Source organism: Mustelus asterias, unplaced genomic scaffold (genome assembly GCF_964213995.1).
Source record: "Mustelus asterias unplaced genomic scaffold, sMusAst1.hap1.1 HAP1_SCAFFOLD_1986, whole genome shotgun sequence".
Taxonomy (NCBI): domain Eukaryota; kingdom Metazoa; phylum Chordata; class Chondrichthyes; order Carcharhiniformes; family Triakidae; genus Mustelus; species Mustelus asterias.
Window position 1 is genome coordinate 1 of NW_027591931.1, and position 18,691 is coordinate 18,691.

Here is an 18,691-nt window from a genome sequence, read left to right on the forward strand (position 1 = left end):
AACTAGAGGGCATAGGTTTAATCATAGAAACCCTTCAGTACAGAAAGAGGCCATTCGGCCCATCGAGTCTGCACCGACCACAATCCCACCCCCATATCCCTACATATTTTACCCACTAATCCACGCATCCCAGGACACGAAGGGGCAATTTTAGCACGGCCAATCAACCTAACCCGCACATCTTTGGACTGTGGGAGCAAACCGGAGCACCCGGAGGAAACCCACGCAGACACGAGGAGAATGTGCACAGACAGTGACCCGATCCGGGAATCGAACCCAGGTCCCTGGAGCTGTGAAGCAGCAGTGCTAACCCACTGTGCCGCCCTACCGTTTAAGGGGAGAGATACAGAAGGGTCCAGAGGGGCAATTTTTTCACACACAGAGGGCGGTGAGTGTCTGGAACGAGCTGCCAGAGGCAGTAGTAGAGGCGGGTACAATTTTGTCTTTTAAAAAAGCATTTAGATAGTTACGTGGGTACGATGGGGGGATATGGGACAAATGCGGGCAACTGGGATTAGCTTAGGGCTTTAAAAAAAAAAGGGCGGCATGGACAGGTTGGGCCGAAGGGCCTGTTTCCCTGCTGTAAACCTCTGTGACTCTCAAACTCAACGCCGGTACTTACAGCGGCGCCTGACACATGGCAGGCTGGGCCATTCGGTGTCCCCGCTGCAGATACTGCAGCACACTGCTCACAGGAAGGTCCGGGTACGGTGGGGAACCTGGAGAGAGAGAGAGGGGGGGGGGGGGTGCGGAGAGAGAGAGGGGAGCAGAGACAGAGAGAGGGGGACAGAGAGAGAGAGGGGGGACAGAGAGAGAGAGAGAGAGGACAGAGAGAGAGAGAGGGGGGGGCAGAGAGAGAGGGAGGGGGGGGCAGAGAGAGAGGGAGGGGGGGGCAGAGAGAGAGGGAGGGGGGGCAGAGAGAGAGGGGGAGAGAGAGAGGGGGAGGGGGGGGGGAGGGGGGGACAGAGAGAGAGAGGGGGGGGGACAGAGAGAGAGGGGGGGAGGGGGGACAGAGAGAGAGAGGGGGGGGGGACAGAGAGGGGGAGGGGGGGGGACAGGGAGGGGGGGGGGACAGAGAGAGGGAGGGGAGGGGGACAGAGAGAGAGGGGGAGGGGGACAGAGAGGGGGAGGGGGGACAGAGAGAGAGGGGGGGGGGGACAGAGAGAGAGAGAGAGGGAGCAGAGAGAGAGAGGGGGGACAGAGAGAGAGGGGGACAGAGAGAGAAGGAGGGGAGACAGAGAGAGAGGCGGGGGAGCAGAGAGAGAGAGGGGAGCAGAGAGAGGGAGGCGGAGGGGGGACAGAGAGAGAGAGGGGGGACAGAGAGAGAGAGAGGGGGGGACAGAGAGAGAGGGGGGGGGACAGAGAGAGAGAGAGGGGAGCAGCGAGAGAGAGGGGAGCAGAGAGAGAGAGGGGGGACAGAGAGAGAGAGAGGGGGGACAGAGAGAGAGAGAGGGGGGACAGAGAGAGAGAGGGGGGACAGAGAGAGAGAGAGGGGGGACAGAGAGAGAGAGGGGGGGGACAGAGAGAGAGAGGGGGGGACAGAGAGAGAGAGAGGGGGGCACAGAGAGAGAGAGAGGGGGGGGACAGAGAGAGAGAGGGGGGGACAGAGAGAGAGAGAGGGGGGCACAGAGAGAGAGAGAGGGGGGCACAGAGAGAGAGGGAGGGAGACAGAGAGAGAGAGGCGGGGAGCAGAGAGAGCGAGGGGAGCAGAGAGAGGGGGGACAGAGAGAGAGAGGGGGACAGAGAGAGAGTGGCGGGGAGCAGAGAGAGAGAGGCGGGGAGCAGAGAGAGAGAGGGGAGCAGAGAGAGGGGGGACAGTGAGAGAGAGAGGGGGACAGAGAGAGAGAGGCGGGGAGCAGAGAGAGAGAGAGGGGGGGGGCAGAGAGAGAGAGAGAGAGGGACAGAGAGAGAGAGAGGGGGGACAGAGAGAGAGAGAGGGGGGGACAGAGAGAGAGAGGGGGGCAGAGAGAGAGAGGGGGGAGCAGAGAGAGAGAGGGGGGGCAGAGAGAGAGAGAGGGGGGGACAGAGAGAGAGAGAGAGAGGGGGGCAGAGAGAGGAGGGGGGAGCAGAGAGAGAGAGAGAGGGGGGGCAGAGAGAGAGAGAGAGGGGGGACAGAGAGAGAGAGAGGGGGAGCAGAGAGAGAGAGAGGTGGGACACAGAGAGAGAGAGGGGGGGGGGGGACAGGGAGAGAGAGGGAGGGGGGGCAGAGAGAGAGAGGGGGGACAGAGAGAGAGAGGGAGGGGGACAGAGAGGGGGGGAGGACAGCGAGGGGGGGGAGGACAGCGAGAGGGGGGGACAGAGCGAGAGAGGGGGGACAGAGAGAGAGGGGGTGACGAGGGGGTAGAGGGGGGGGACAGAGAGGGAGAGGGGACAGAGAGAGAGAATTGGTGAAGTGTAACTGGTAAAATCTGAATCTCAAATTATCAACCGGCAGTTATTGAAAAATGGTTCCTGCTACCCCGATAGGACAGAGTCAACTCCCTCTCCTCTCTCTCCCTCTCCTGTCTTCCCTCCTCACTCCCTCTCCTCTCTCCCCTCTTCCTCTCCTTCCCTCTCTCTCTTCCCCCCTCCCCCCCCCCCCTCCCCCTCCTTCCTTCTCTCTCTCTCTCTTCCCCCCCACTTCTCTCTCTCTCCCTGGGCTGTGGAGGGGAGCTTCAAGTCAGGGTCTTTATGTCTGGAGTGGACCCATACCCTCACCCGACAGGTAGGGTGAACCCCCTTGTGAACCTATTCGCTCCCTCCACCCCCCGACGCACAGCGGCAGCCGTGTGTACCGTCTACAAGATGCACCGCAGCGACTCGCCAAGGCTCCTTCGACAGCACCTTCCAAACCCGCCACCTCTACCATCTAGAAGGACAAGGAGCAGCAGACACATGGGGGGAACACCCACCGCCTGCAAGTTCCCCCCTCCGAGCCCCTCACACCATCCCCGACTTGGAAACACACCGGCCGTTCCTTCAGGGGTCTGAATCCTGGAACTCCCTCCCTAACAGCGCCGTGCATGTACCTACGCCAACATGGGGGCCGCAGCGGGTTCAAGATGACGACTTGCCCACCACCCTTCTCAAGGGGGGGGGGGCAATTAGGAATGGGAATAAAGATGGATCCGGCCAGAGAGATACCAACACATTCCAGTGAATGAATGAATTGGAGATAGACTGGAGGTTCCGAGTTGACTTTCAATGCTGAATATGTACTGAGAGACAAAGAGGGAGAGGCAGAGAGAGCATGCAACACACAGAGAGAGCATGAGACAGAGAGGGAGACACACAGAGACAGACAAAGACAGAGAGAGAGAGATACTAAGGGGCAATTTAGCATAGCCAATCCATCTAACCTACACACCTTTGGACGCTAAGGGGCAATTTAGCATGGCCAATCCACCTCACCTACACATCTTTGGACACTAAGGGGCAATTTACCACAGCCAATCCACCTAACCTCTACATCTTTGGACACTATGGGGCAGTTTAGCATGGCCAATCCACCTAACCTACACATCTTTGGACACTAAGGGACAATTTAGCATGGTCAATCCACCTAACCTCTACATCTTTGGACACTAAGGGGTAGTTTAGCATGGCCAATCCACCTAACCTGTACATCTTTGGACAGTAAGGGGCAATTTAGCATAGCCAATCCACCTAACCTGTACATCTTTGGACACTATGGGGCAATTTAGCATGGCCAATCCACCTCACCTACACATCTTTGGACACTAAGGGGACAATTTAGCATGGCCAATCCACCTAACCTGCACATCTTTGGATACTAAGGGGCAGTTTAGCATAGCCAATCCACCTAACCTACACATCTTTGGGCACTAAGGGACAATTTAGCATGGTCAATCCACCTAACCTGCACATCTTTGGACACTAAGGGGCAATTTACCACAGCCAATCCACCTAACCTCTACATCTTTGGACACTAAGGGGTAGTTTAGCATGGCCAATCCACCTAACCTGTACATCTTTGGACACTAAGGGGCAATTTAGCATGGCCAATCCACCTCACCTACACATCTTTGGACACTAAGGGGACAATTTAGCATGGCCAATACACCTAACCTGCACATCTTTGGATACTAAGGGGCAGTTTAGCATAGCCAATCCACCTAACCTACACATCTTTGGGCACTAAGGGACAATTTAGCATGGTCAATCCACCTAACCTCTACATCTTTGGACACTAAGGGGTAGTTTAGCATAGCCAATCCACCTAACCTGTACATCTTTGGACACTGAGGGAGAATTTAGCATAGCCAATCCACCTAACCTGCACATCTTTGGACACTAAGGGACAATTTAGCATGGCCAATCCACCTAACCTGTACATCTTTGGACACTATGGGGCAGTTTAGCATGGCCAATCCACCTAACCTACACATCTTTGGACACTAAGGGACAATTTAGCATGGTCAATCCACCTAACCTGCACATCTTTGGACACTAAGGGGCAATTTACCACAGCCAATCCACCTAACCTCTACATCTTTGGACACTAAGGGGTAGTTTAGCATAGCCAATCCACCTAACCTGTACATCTTTGGACACTAAGGGGCAATTTAGCATGGCCCAATCCACCTAACCTGTACATCTTTGGACACTATGGGGCAATTTAGCATAGCCAATCCACCTCACCTACACATCTTTGGACACTAAGGGGACAATTTAGCATGGCCAATCCACCTAACCTGCACATCTTTGGATACTAAGGGGCAGTTTAGCATAGCCAATCCACCTAACCTACACATCTTTGGGCACTAAGGGACAATTTAGCATGGTCAATCCACCTAACCTGCACATCTTTGGACACTAAGGGGCAATTTACCACAGCCAATCCACCTAACCTCTACATCTTTGGACACTAAGGGGTAGTTTAGCATAGCCAATCCACCTAACCTGTACATCTTTGGACACTAAGGGGCAATTTAGCATGGCCCAATCCACCTAACCTGCACATCTTTGGACACTGAGGGAGAATTTAGCATAGCCAATCCACCTAACCTGCACATCTTTGGACACTCAGGGAGAATTTAGCATGGCCAATCCACCCAACCTGCACATCTTTGGACACTAAGAGGGAATTTAGCATGGCCAATCCACCCAACCTGCACATCTTTGGACACTGAGGGAGAATTTAGCATAGCCAATCCACCTAACCTGTACATCTTTGGACAGTAAAGGGCAATTTAGCATAGCCAATCCACCTAACCTGCACATCTTTGGACACTGAGGGAGAATTTAGCATGGCCAATCCACCTAACCTGCACATCTTTGGACACTGAGGGAGAATTTAGCATGGCCAATCCACCCAACCTGCACATCTTTGGACACTGAGGGAGAATTTAGCATGGCCAATCCACCTAACCTACACATCTTTCGACACTTAAGGGGGCAATTTAGCATGGTCAATGCACCTAACCTGCACATCTTTGGACACTGAGGGAGAATTTAGCATGGCCAATCCACCTAACCTGTACATCTTTGGACACTATGGGGCAATTTAGCATGGCCAATCCACCGAACCTGCAGTTCTTTGGACACTAAGGGACAATTTAGAATGGCCAATCCACCTAACCTACACATCTTTAGAGTGTGGGAGGAAACCGGAGCACCTGGAGGAAACCCACGCAGACACGGGGAGGATGTGCAAACTCTACGCAGGCATTGGTCCCTGGCGCAGCGAGGCAGCAGTGCTAACTACTGTGCCACGACATCACGAGGGGGAGAGAGAGGGAGTGAGAGACAGAGAGAGGGAGGGGGGGAGACAAACGGAGGGAGGGACAGGGTTTGGATTGGGTATAACTGGGTTCCTAGGGGTTGTTGAGTTAACCATCCTTACCCAATGTCACAATCTCAAACAGCAGCACCCCAAACGACCATCTGCAGAAGCAAGGAGACCATTAGTCTACGATGAACATCCAATCACAAAAACCCAAGATTGAGTCACATTGCAGGAGCTTAGGAGGGTTGGCTTTGGTATTCGCTCAATGGCGTTGCAGCAGGAGGTGTCACGTGGCCTGCCTGCCCCGCCCCCCCCCCCAAATTCGTCCATTTCCCCCGTTCCCGAACGACGGACCAGCATCCCCCAGGCAGGAGTTCAATGTGGTCTCACCACTCGAGATTCCAATCACCGGACCTCCTATCCGCAAGATCACCGACACCGCTCGCCTGGGTGAGTCCATAATGTCGCCCCCCCACCGACACTCGTGCTCATCCATGCCTTCAGTAACTCCGCATCCGTTCCCCCCCCCCCCCTCCCCACCCACATTCCTCCCCCCTCTCCCATTCTGCCAACTTCGATCCGTCTGCAGGTCGGCCTCCCTCCTTCGATCTGTCTGCAGCTCGGCCTCCCTCCTTCGATCTGTCTGCAGCTCAGCCTCCCTCCTTCGATCTGTCTGCAGCTCAGCCTCCCTCCTTTGAGCTGTCTGCAGCTCATCCTCCCTCTTTTGATCTGTCTGCAGCTCAGCCTCCCTCCTTTGAGCTGTCTGCAGCTCATCCTCCCTCTTTTGATCTGTCTGCAGCTCAGCCTCCCTCCTTTGATCTGTCTGCAGCGCATCCTCCCTCTTTTGATCTGTCTGCAGCTCAGCCTCCCTCCTTCGATCTGTCTGCAGCTCGGCCTCCCTCCTTCGATCTGTCTGCAGCTCATCCTCCCTCTTTTGATCTGTCTGCAGCTCAGCCTCCCTCCTTTGACCTGTCTGCAGCTCAGCCTCCCTCCTTTGATCTGTCTGCAGCTCAGCCTCCCTCCTTTGATCTCTGCAGCCTCCCTCCTTCGATCTGTCTGCAGCTCAGCCTCCCTCTTTTGATCTGTCTGCAGCTCAGCCTCCCTCCTTCGATCTGTCTGCAGCTCAGCCTCCCTCCCCGATTCCGGAGGGATTCCCTCTCCCCGGTTCCGTAACCCTCTCTCTGCGAGTCGCGCGCGCGCGCGCGCCCACCCCTGGGCAGCTCACACATCCGATGCCGGCGTTAGTGGCTTCTTCATGATTCTCTCGGGCGACTGCCACTTGACGGGCACGGACTGGTGGGAGCGCATGACGCCCGTGCGCTGAATTTCGAAGGGGATTTGCAGGCCGGTCAGCTGAGCCGTGAAGTCGTCGCGGAGCAGGACATTGCGGGCAGCAATGTCCCCGTGAATCAGCCCCTTCCCCTGCAGAAAAACCTGCCCAAAGAGAGAAAGATGTTCGTCAGAACGACGGGCCGAGGCCATTCAGCCCCTCTTTCTCAATGCTGTTACCCAGGAACAGGCCATTCAGCCCCTTTCTCTCAATACTGTTACACCAGAACAGGCCATTCAGCCCCTTTCTCTCAATGCTGTCACACAGGAACAGGCCATTAAGCCCCTCTCTCTCAACACTTATACAGGGACAGGCCATTCAGCCCCTCTCTTTCAAAGCTGTTACACAGGAACAGGCCATTCAGCCACTTTCTCTCTATGCTGTTACACCAGAACAGGCCATTCAGCCCCTTTCTCTCTATGCTGTTACACCAGAACAGGCCATTCAGCCCCTTTCTCTCAATGCTGTTACCCAGGAACAGGCCATTCAGCCCCTTTCTCTCTATACTGTTACACCAGAACAGGCCATTCAGCCCCTCTCTCAATGCTGTTCCACCAGAACAGGCCATTCAGCCCCTCTCTCAATGCTGTTACACAGGAACAGGCTATTCAGCCCCTCTCTCTCCAGCCTGTTACACAGGAACAGGAGGAGGCCATTCAGCCCCTCTCTCTCAATGCTGTTACACAGGAACAGAAGGAGGCCATTCAGCCCCTCTCTCTCAATGCTGTTACACAGGAACAGGCCATTCAGCCCCTCTCTCTCCAGCCTGTTACACAGGAACAGGAGGAGGCCATTCAGCCCCTCTCTCTCAATGCTGTTACACAGGAACAGGCCATTCAGCCCCTCTCTCTCCAGCCTGTTACACAGGAACAGGAGGAGGCCATTCAGCCCCTCTCTCTCAATGCTGTTACACAGGAACAGGCCATTCAGCCCCTCTCTCTCCAGCCTGTTACACAGGAACAGGAGGAGGCCATTCAGCCCCTCTCTCTCAATGCTGTTACACAGGAACAGAAGGAGGCCATTCAGCCCCTCTCTCTCAATGCTGTTACACAGGAACAGGCCATTCAGCCCCTCTCTCTCCAGCCTGTTACACAGGAACAGAAGGAGGCCATTCAGCCCCTCTCTCTCAATGCTGTTACACAGGAACAGGCCATTCAGCCCCTCTCTCTCCAGCCTGTTACACAGGAACAGGAGGAGGCCATTCAGCCCCTCTCTCTCAATGCTGTTACACAGGAACAGGCCATTCAGCCCCTCTCTCTCCAGCCTGTTACACAGGAACAGGAGGAGGCCATTCAGCCCCTCTCTCTCAATGCTGTTACACAGGAACAGGCCATTCAGCCCCTCTCTCTCCAGACTGTTACACAGGAACAGGAGGAGGCCATTCAGTCCCTCACTCTCAATGCTGTTACACAGGAACAGGCCATTCAGCCCTTTCTCTCAATGCTGTTCCACCAGAACAGGCCAATCAGCCCCTCTCTCAATGCTGTTCCACCAGAACAGGCCATTCAGCCCCTCGCTCAATGCTGTTACACAGGAACAGGCCATTCAGCCCCTCTCTCTCCAGCCTGTTACACAGGAACTGGAGGAGGCCATTCAGCCCCTCTCTCAATGCTGTTACACCAGAACAGGCCATTCAGCCCCTCTCTCAATGCTGTCACACAGGAACAGGCTATTAAGCCCTTCTCTCTCAACACTTATACAGGGACAGGCCATTCAGCCCCTCTCTCTCTGGCCTGTTAGACAGGAACAGGAGGAGGCCATTCAGCCCCTCTCTCTCTCGATCCTGTTACTCGGAACAGGAGGAGGCCCATTCAGCCCCTCTCTCTCTCTAGCCTGTTACACAGGAACAGGAGGAGGCCATTCAGCCCCTCTCTCTCTCTAGCCTGTTATACAGGAACAGGAGGAGGCCATTCAGCCCCTCTCTCTCTCGATCCTGTGACACAGGAACAGGAGGAGGCCCATTCAGTCCCTCTCTCTCCAGCCTATTACACAGGAACAGGAGGAGGCCATTCAGCCCCTCTCTCTCCAGCCTGTTACACAGGAACAGGAGGAGGCCATTCAGCCCCTCTCGAGCCGGTTACATTCCCATTGGTCGTTCATACCCTGCAGGGAAGACTTACCAGACCACTGGCCACTTGAAGAGCGATATTATAAACTTGCCACTCCGTTAAATCATAAGGAGCTTCCTCCATCTTCATTACATCCTGGGAAGGAGAAAGAATCTCATAACCCTCTCTTCCATAGCCTTTTCCCCTGAAACTGCCCTCTTCCCCAATAACCCCCTCTCTCCCAAACCCCCTCCACAAAATCTCCCTCCATCTCAAACACCCTTACTGCCCAAAACCCCCTCCCCACTCATTCCTTCCCCACTCACAGCTTGGTCTGGGCTCCTGCTCTGCCCAAGACCGCAAGGAACTGCAAAGGGTTGGGTGAATGTAGCCCAATCCATCACGCAAACCAGCCTGCCATCCATTGACTCTGTCTACACTTCCCGCTGCCTCGGGGAAAAGCAGCCGGCATAATCAAGGACCCCCCCCCCACGCACCCCGGACATTCTCTCTCCCACCTTCTTCCGTCGGGGAAAAAGATACAAAATTCTGAGGTCACGTACCGACCGACTCAAGAACAGCTTCTTCCCTGCTGCTGCCGTCAGACTTTTGAATGGACCTACCTTGCATTAAGTTGATCTTTCTCTACACCCTTGCTATGACTGTAACACTACATTCTGCACCCTCTCCTTTCCTTCTCTATGAACGGTATGCTTTGTCTGAATAGCGCGCAGGAAACAATACTTTTCACTGTATCCCAATATACGTGACAATAATAAATCAAATCAAAATCATAGGATCCCTACAGTGCAGAAGGAGGCAATTCGGCCCATCGAGTCTGCACAGATCACAATCCCACCCAGGCCCTATCCCCAAAACCCCATGCATTTACACCAGCCAGTCCCCCTGACACTAAGGGGCAATTTAGCACGGCCAATCCACCTAACCTGCACATCTTTGGACATGAAGGGGGAAATTTAGCACGTCCAATCCACCTAACCTGTACATCTTTGGACACTAAGGGGCAATTTAGCACGGCCAATCCACCTAACCTGTACATCTTTGGACACTAAGGGGCAATTTAGCATGGCCAATCCACCTAACCTGTACATCTTTGGACACTAAGGGGCAATTTAGCATGGCCAATCCACCTAACCCGCACATCTTTGGACACTAAGGGGCAATTTAGCACGGCCAATCCACCTAACCTGTACATCTTTGGACACTAAGGGGCAATTTAGCATGGCCAATCCACCTAACCTGTACATCTTTGGACACTAAGGGGCAACTTAGCATGGCCAATCCACCTAACCCGCACATCTTTGGACACTTAGGGGCAATTTAGCACGGCCAATCCACCTAACCCGCACATCTTTGGAGTGTGGAAGGACACCAGAGTTCACGGAGGAAACCCACGCAGACACGGGGAGAACGTGCAAACTCCACACAGACAGTGACCCAAGCCGGGAATTGAACCCGGGTCCCTGGCGCTGTGAGGCAGCAGTGCTAACCCACTGTGCCACGCCATGGTCAACTTGCAGACTGAGTTGGTAGTTAGGACTTTTTTCTCTGGAGCGTAAGAGGCTGAGGGGTGATCTTATAGAGGTCTATAAAATAATGAGGGGCACAGATCAGCTAGATAGTCAACATCTTTTCCCAAAGGTAGGGGAGCCTAAAACTAGAGGGCATAGGTTTAAGGTGAGAGGGGAGAGATACAAAAGTGTCCAGAGGGGCAATTTTTTTCACACAGAGGGTGGTGAGTTCACGGAGGAAACTCTGTGTGAAAGAATTGCCCCTCTGGACCCTTCTGTATCTCTCCCCTCTCACCTTAAACCAATGCCCTCGAGTTTGAGACTCCCCTACCTTTGGGAAAAGATGTTGACTATCTAGCTGATCTGTGCCCCTCATTATTTTATAGACCTCTATAAGATCACCCCTCAGCCTCCTACGCTCCAGGGAAAAAAAGTCCCAGTCTCTCCAGCCTCTCCTTATAACTCAATCCATCAAGTCCCGGTAGCATCCTAGTAAATCTTTTCTGCACTCTTTCTAGTTTAATAATATCCTTTCTATGATAGGGTGACCAGAACTGTACACAGTATTCCAAGTGTGGCCTTACCAATGTCTTGTACAACTTCAACAAGACGTCCCAACTCCTGTGTTCAATGTTCTGACCGATGAAACCAAGCGTGCCGAATGCCTTCTTCACCACTCTGTCCACCTGTGACTCCATTTTCAAGGAGCTATGAACATGTACCCCTGGATCTCTTTGTTCTGTAACTCTCCCCCAACACCCTACCATTAACTGAATAAGTCCTGCCACGATTTGATCGACCAAAATGCATCACCTCGCATTTATCTCCAGGGAAAAGCATCCGAGTCTATCCAGCCTCTCCTTATAACTCAAACCATCAAGTCCCAGGAGCATCCTAGTAAATCTTTTCTGCACCTCTTTCTAGTTTCATAATATCCTTTCTATAATAAGGCTTGGAGATAAATAGGCTAGAAGAATGAGCCAAGATTTGGCAAATGGAACTTAACGTGGATAAGTGTGAGATTGCCCTTTTTTGACCAATAAATTGAAAGGCAAATTATTATCTAAATAGAAAGCAGATTCAAAATGTGTCCAGGCAGAGGGATCTAGGTGTCCTTGTTCTGAGCAGAGGGATCTGGGTGTCCTTTTTCTGGGCAGAGGGATCTGGGTGTCTATGTTCTTGGCAGAGGGATCTGGGTGTCCTTGTTCTGGGCAGAGGGATCTGGGTGTCTTTGTTCTGGGCAGAGGGATCTGGGTGTCCTTGTTCTGGGCAGAGGGATCTGGGTGTCATTGTTCTGGGAAGAGGGATCTGGGTGTCCTTTTTCTGGGCAGAGGGATCTGGGTATCCTTGTACTGGGCAGGGGGATCTGGGTGTCTTTGTTCTGGGCAGAGGGATCTGGATGTCCTTGTTCTGTGCAGAGGGATCTGGGTGTCTTTGTTCTAGGCAGAGGGATCTGGGTGTCTTTGTTCTGGGAAGAGGGATCTGGGTGTCCTTGTTCTGTGCAGAGGGATCTGGGTGTCTTTGTCCTGGGCAGAGGGATCTGGGTGTCCTTGTTCTGTGCAGAGGGATCTGGGTGTCCTTGTTCTGTGCAGAGGGATCTGGGTGTCTTTGTTCTGGGCAGAGGGATCTGGGTGTCTGTGTTCTGGGCAGAGGGATCTGGGTGTCCTTGTTCTGTGCAGAGGGATCTGGGTGTCTTTGTTCTGTGCAGAGGGATCTGGGTGTCCTCGTTCTGTGCAGAGGGATCTGGGTGTCCTTGTTCCGGGCAGAGGGATCTGGGTGTCCTTGTTCTGTGCAGACGGATCTGGGTGTCCTTGTTCTGGGCAGAGGGATCTGGGTGTCCTTGTTCTGGGCAGAGGGATCTGGGTGTCCTTGTTCCGGGCAGAGGGATCTGGGTGTCCTTGTTCTGGGCAGAGGGATCTGGGTGTCCTTGTTCCGGGCAGAGGGATCTGGGTGTCCTTGTTCTGGGCAGAGGGATCTGGGTGTCCTTGTTCTGGGCAGAGGGATCTGGGTGTCTTTGTTCTGGGCAGAGGGATCTGGGTGTCCTTGTTCTGGGCAGAGAGATCTGGGTGTCTTTGTTCTGGGAAGAGGGATCTGGGTGTCCTTGTTCTGGGCAGAGAGATCTGGGTGTCCTTGTTCTGGGCAGAGGGATCTGGGTGTCCTTGTTCTGTGCAGAGGGATCTGGGTGTCCTTGTTCTAGGCAGAGGGATCTGGGTGTCTGTGTTCCGGGCAGAGGGATCTGGGTGTCTTTGTTCTGGGCAGAGGGATCTGGGTGTCTTTGTTCTGGGCAGAGGGATCTGGGTGTCTTTGTCCTGGGCAGAGGGATCTGGGTGTCCTTGTTCTGTGCAGAGGGATCTGGGTGTCTTTGTTCTGGGCAGAGGGATCTGGGTGTACTTGTTCTGTGCAGAGGGATCTGGGTGTCCTTGTTCTGTGCAGAGGGATCTGGGTGTCCTTGTTCCGGGCAGAGGGATCTGGGTGTCCTTGTTCTGTGCAGAGGGATCTGGGTGTCCTTGTTCCGGGCAGAGGGATCTGGGTATCCTTGTACTGGGCAGGGGGATCTGGGTGTCTTTGTTCTGGGCAGAGGGATCTGGATGTCCTTGTTCTGTGCAGAGGGATCTGGGTGTCTTTGTTCTGGGCAGAGGGATCTGGGTGTCTTTGTTCTGGGAAGAGGGGTCTGGGTGTCCTTGTTCTGTGCAGAGGGATCTGGGTGTCTTTGTCCTGGGCAGAGGGATCTGGGTGTCCTTGTTCTGTGCAGAGGGATCTGGGTGTCCTTGTTCTGGGCAGAGGGATCTGGGTGTCCTTGTTCTGGGCAGAGAGATCTGGGTGTCTTTGTTCTGGGAAGAGGGATCTGGGTGTCCTTGTTCCGGGCAGAGGGATCTGGGTGTCCTTGTTCTGGGCAGAGGGATCTGGGTGTCCTTGTTCTGGGCAGAGGGATCTGGGTGTCCTTGTTCTGGGCAGAGAGATCTGGGTGTCTTTGTTCTGTGCAGAGGGATCTGGGTGTCCTTGTTCTGTGCAGAGGGATCTGGGTGTCCTTGTTCTGTGCAGAGGGATCTGGGTGTCCTTGTTCTGTGCAGAGGGATCTGGGTGTCCTTGTTCTGTGCAGAGAGATCTGGGTGTCCTTGTCCTGGGCAGAGGGATCTGGGTGTCCTTGTTCTGTGCAGAGGTATTTGGGTGTCCTTGTTCCGGGCAGAGGGATCTGGGTGTCCTGGTTCTGGGCAGAGGGATCTGGATATATTTGTTCGTGAATCGCAGTAAGTCGATGTGCGGGTGCAGCACGTAATAACTGAGGAAAGTGGAATGTTTGTGTTTCCTGCCAAGGTGACTGGGGTACAAAAGCAGAGAAGTGTTGTTGCAATTGTACAGGGCGTTGGTGAGACCACACCTGGATCTATTGTGTCCAGTATTGTTCTCCTTATTTGAGGGAGGACGTGGTGGCATTGCAGGCCACAGGTCACAGGTATAGAGTCATAGATGTTTACAGCATGGAAACAGTCCCTTTGGCACAACTTGTCCATGCCGCCCTTTCTTTTAACCCCGAAGCCCTAAGTCCCGATTGTCTGTTTTTGTGTCCCATATCCCTCGATACCCATCGTACCCATGTAACTATCTAAACGCTTTTTAAAAGACAAAATTGTACCCGCCTCTACTACTGCCTCTGGCAGCTCGTTCCAGACACTCACCACCCTCTGTGTGAAAAAATTGCCCCTCTGGACACTTTTGTATCTCTCCCCTTAAACCTACGCCCTCTAGATTTAGACTCCCCTACCTTTAGGGAAAGATATTGACTATCTAGCTGATCTATGCCCCTCATTATTTTATAGACCTCTATAAGATCACCCCTCAGCCTCCTATGCTCCAGAGAAAAAAGTCCCAGTCGATCCAGCCTCTCCATATAACTCAAACCATCAAGTCCCGGTAGCATCCTCGTAAATCTTTTCTGCGCTCTTTCTAGTTTAATAATATCCTTTCTATAATAGGGTGACCAGAACTGTACACAGTATTCCAAGTGTGGCCTCACCAATGTCTTGTACAACTTCAACAAGACGTCCCAACTCCTGTATTCAATGTTCTGACCGATGAAACCAAGCGTGCCGAATGCCTTCTTCACCACTCTGTCCACCCGTGACTCCACTTTCAAGGAGCTATGAATTAGGTTCAAACCAGCCTCCCATCCATTGACTCCTTCCACACTTCCCACTGCCTCGGGGGAAAAGCAGCCAGCATAATCAAGGACCCCACGCACCCCGGACACTCTCTCTTCCACCATCTTCCATCGGGAAAAAGATACAAAAGTCTGAGGTCACGTACCGACCGACTCAAGAACAGCTTCTTCCCTGCTGCTGCCGTCAGACTTTTTGATTTGATTTGATTTATTATTGTCACTGGGATACAGTGAAAAATATTATTTCTTGCGCGCTATACAGACAAAGCATACCGTTTGTAGAGTACAGAGGGGAGAAGGAAAGGAGAGGGTGCAGAATGTAGTGTTACAGTCATAGCTAGGGTGTCGAGAAAGATCAACTTAATGCGAGGTAGGTCCATTCAAAAGTCTGACAGCAGCAGGGAAGAAGCTGTTCTTGAGTCGGTCGGTACGTGACCTCAGACTTTTGTATCTTTTTCCCGACGGAAGAAGGTGGGAGAGAGAATGTCCGGGGTGCGTGGGGGGGGGGTCCTTGATTATGCCGGCTGCTTTTCCCCCGAGGTAGCGGGAAGTGTAGACAGAGTCAATGGATGGGAGGCTGGTTTGCGTGATGAGACCGGGCTACATTCACGACCCTTTTGTAGTTTCTTGCGGTCTTGGGCAGAGCAGGAGCCCAGACCAAGCTGTGATACAACCAGAAAGGATGCTTTCTATGGGGCATCTGTAAAAGTTGGAGAGAGTTGTCGTGGACATGACAAATTTCCTCTGTCTTCTGAGAAAGTAGAGGCGTTGGTGGGACTTTCTTAACTATAGTGTCGGCGTGGGGGGGACCAGGACAGGTTGTTGGTGATCTGGACACCTAAAAACTTGAAGCTCTCGACCCTTTCTACTTGGTCCCCTACCTTGCATGAAGTTGATCTTTCTCTACACCCTAGCTGTGACTGTAACACTACATTCTGCACCCTCTCCTTTCCTTCTCTATGAACGGTATGCTTTGTCTGGTAAGCGCACAAGAAACAATACTTTTCACTGTATCCCAGTACACGCGACAATAATAAATCAAATCAAAATATAACAACCTCACTCCAAATCCCTCTCCCCCCTCGTTCCTTCCCCGCTCACTCCCTCTCTCCAAATCACTCTGATCTAAGCCCCTCGTAACCTCCTATCAAACTGAGGTTTTCCCAAACAGTTCCTGTACTGGGAATATCCACGTAACTAAATTCCTTCCAAAGTAGACAAAAAATTAAAAGTTTAATTATTAGCGTCACAAGGAGGCTGACATTAACACTGCAATGGAGGTCATTGTGAAAATCCCCTCATCGCCCGCACTCCGGTGCCTGTTCGGGTTACATTGAGGGACAAATTTAGCACGGACAATCCACCTAACCTGCACATCTTTGGACACGAAGGGACAATTTAGCATGGCCAATCCACCTAACCTGCACATCTTTGGACACGAAGGGACAATTTAGCATGGCCAATCCACCTAACCTGCACATCTTTGGACACGAAGGGACAATTTAGCATGGCCAATCAACCTAACCTGTGCATCTTTGGACACTAAGGGACAATTTAGCACGGCCAATCCACCTAACCCGCACATCTTTGGACACTGAGGGACAATTTAGCATGGCCAATCCACCTAACCCGCACATCTTTGGACACTAAGGGACAATTTAGCATGGCCAATCCACCTAACCTGCACATCTTTGGACACTAAGGGACAATTTAGCATGGCCAATCAACCTAACCTGTGCATCTTTGGACACTAAGGGACAATTTAGCATGGCCAATCCACCTAACCAGCACATCTTTGGACACTAAGGGACAAATTAGCATGGCCAATCCACCACTAATGGACATTAAGGGACAATTTAGCATGGCCAATCCACCTAACCCGCACATCTTTGGACACTAAGGGACAATTTAGCATGGCCAATCCACCTAACCGACACATCTTTGGATACTAAGGGACAATTTAGCATGGCCAATCAACCTAACCTGTGCATCTTTGGACACTAAGGGACAATTTAGCATGGCCAATCCACCTAACCCGCACATCTTTGGACACTAAGGGACAATTTAGCATGGCCAATCAACCTAACCTGTGCATCTTTGGACACTAAGGGACAATTTAGCATGGCCAATCCACCTAACCAGCACATCTTTGGACACTGAGGGACAATTTAGCATGGCCAATCCACCTAACCCGCACATCTTTGGACACTAAGGGACAATTTAGCATGGCCAATCCACCTAACCTGCACATCTTTGGACACTAAGGGACAATTTAGCATGGCCAATCAACCTAACCTGTGCATCTTTGGACACTAAGGGACAATTTAGCATGGCCAATCCACCTAACCAGCACATCTTTGGACACTAAGGGACAATTTAGCATGGCCAATCAACCTACCCTGTGCATCTTTGGACACTAAGGGACAATTTAGCATGGCCAATCCACCTAACCCGCACATCTTTGGACACTAAGGGACAATTTAGCATGGCCAATCAACCTAACCTGTGCATCTTTGGACACTAAGGGACAATTTAGCATGGCCAATCCACCTAACCAGCACATCTTTGGACACTGAGGGACAATTTAGCATGGCCAATCCACCTAACCCGCACATCTTTGGACACTAAGGGACAATTTAGCATGGCCAATCCACCTAACCTGCACATCTTTGGACACTAAGGGACAATTTAGCATGGCCAATCAACCTAACCTGTGCATCTTTGGACACTAAGGGACAATTTAGCATGGCCAATCCACCTAACCAGCACATCTTTGGACACTAAGGGACAAATTAGCATGGCCAATCCACCACTAATGGACATTAAGGGACAATTTAGCATGGCCAATCCACCTAACCCGCACATCTTTGGACACTAAGGGACAATTTAGCATGGCCAATCCACCTAACCGACACATCTTTGGATACTAAGGGACAATTTAACATGGCCAATCCACCTAACCTGTGCATCTTTGGACACTAAGGGGCAATTTAGCATGGCCAATCCACCTAACCTGCATATCTTTGGACACTAAGGGGCAATTTAGCATGGCCAATCCACCTAACCTGCACATCTTTGGACACTAAGTGGGCAATTTAGCATGGCCAATGCACCTAAGCTGCACATCTTTGGATAATAAGGGGCAATTTAGCATGACCAATCCACCTAACCTGCGCATCTTTGGACACTAAGGGACAATTTAGCATGGCCAATCCACCTAACCTGCACATCTTTGGACACTAAGGGACAATTTAGCATGGCTAATCCACCTAACCCGCACATCTTTGGACACTAAGGGGCAATTTAGCATGGCCAATCCAGCTAACCTGCACATCTTTGGACACAAAGGGACAATTTAGCATGGCCAATCCACCTAACCTGCGCATCTTTGGACACTAAGGGACAAATTAGCATGGCCAATCCACCACTAATGGACATTAAGGGGCAATTTAGCATGGCCAATCCACCTAACCTACACATCTTTGGACACTAAGGGACAATTTAGCATGGCCAATCCACCTAACCAGCACATCTTTAGACACTAAGGGACAAATTAGCATGACCAATCCACCTAACCTGCACATCTTTGGACACTAAGGGACAATTTAGCATGGCCAATCCACCTAACCTCTGCATCTTTGAACACTAAGGGGCAATTTAGCCTGGCCAATCCACCTAACCGACACATCTTTGGACACTAAGGGGCAATTTAGCATGACCAATCCACCTAACTGGCACATCTGTGGACACTAAGGGGCAATTTAGCATGGCCAATCCACCTAACCTGTGCATCTTTGGACACTAAGGGACAATTTAGCATGGCCAATCCACCTAACCGACACATCTTTGGACACTAAGGGACAATTTAGCATGGCCAATCCACCTAACCTGCAC

The 18,691-nt window shown here is 52.1% G+C and overlaps 1 protein-coding gene across 1 annotated transcript in view; it reads right to left on the reverse strand.

The window, feature by feature from the left end:
- Positions 1-622: 622 nt before the first annotated feature.
- Positions 623-18,691, reverse strand: part of LOC144489076 (tyrosine-protein kinase STYK1-like) — a gene marked incomplete at its 3' end in the record, with an annotated part of 41,585 nt that continues 23,516 nt past the window's right edge. The window contains exons 6-9 of the mRNA XM_078207025.1: positions 9,179-9,262; positions 6,954-7,162; positions 5,846-5,886; positions 623-719 (exon numbers count right to left, since the gene is read on the reverse strand). Coding sequence (XP_078063151.1) covers positions 623-719; positions 5,846-5,886; positions 6,954-7,162; positions 9,179-9,262 — 431 coding nt within the window. The remainder of the gene's footprint in view (positions 720-5,845; positions 5,887-6,953; positions 7,163-9,178; positions 9,263-18,691) is intronic.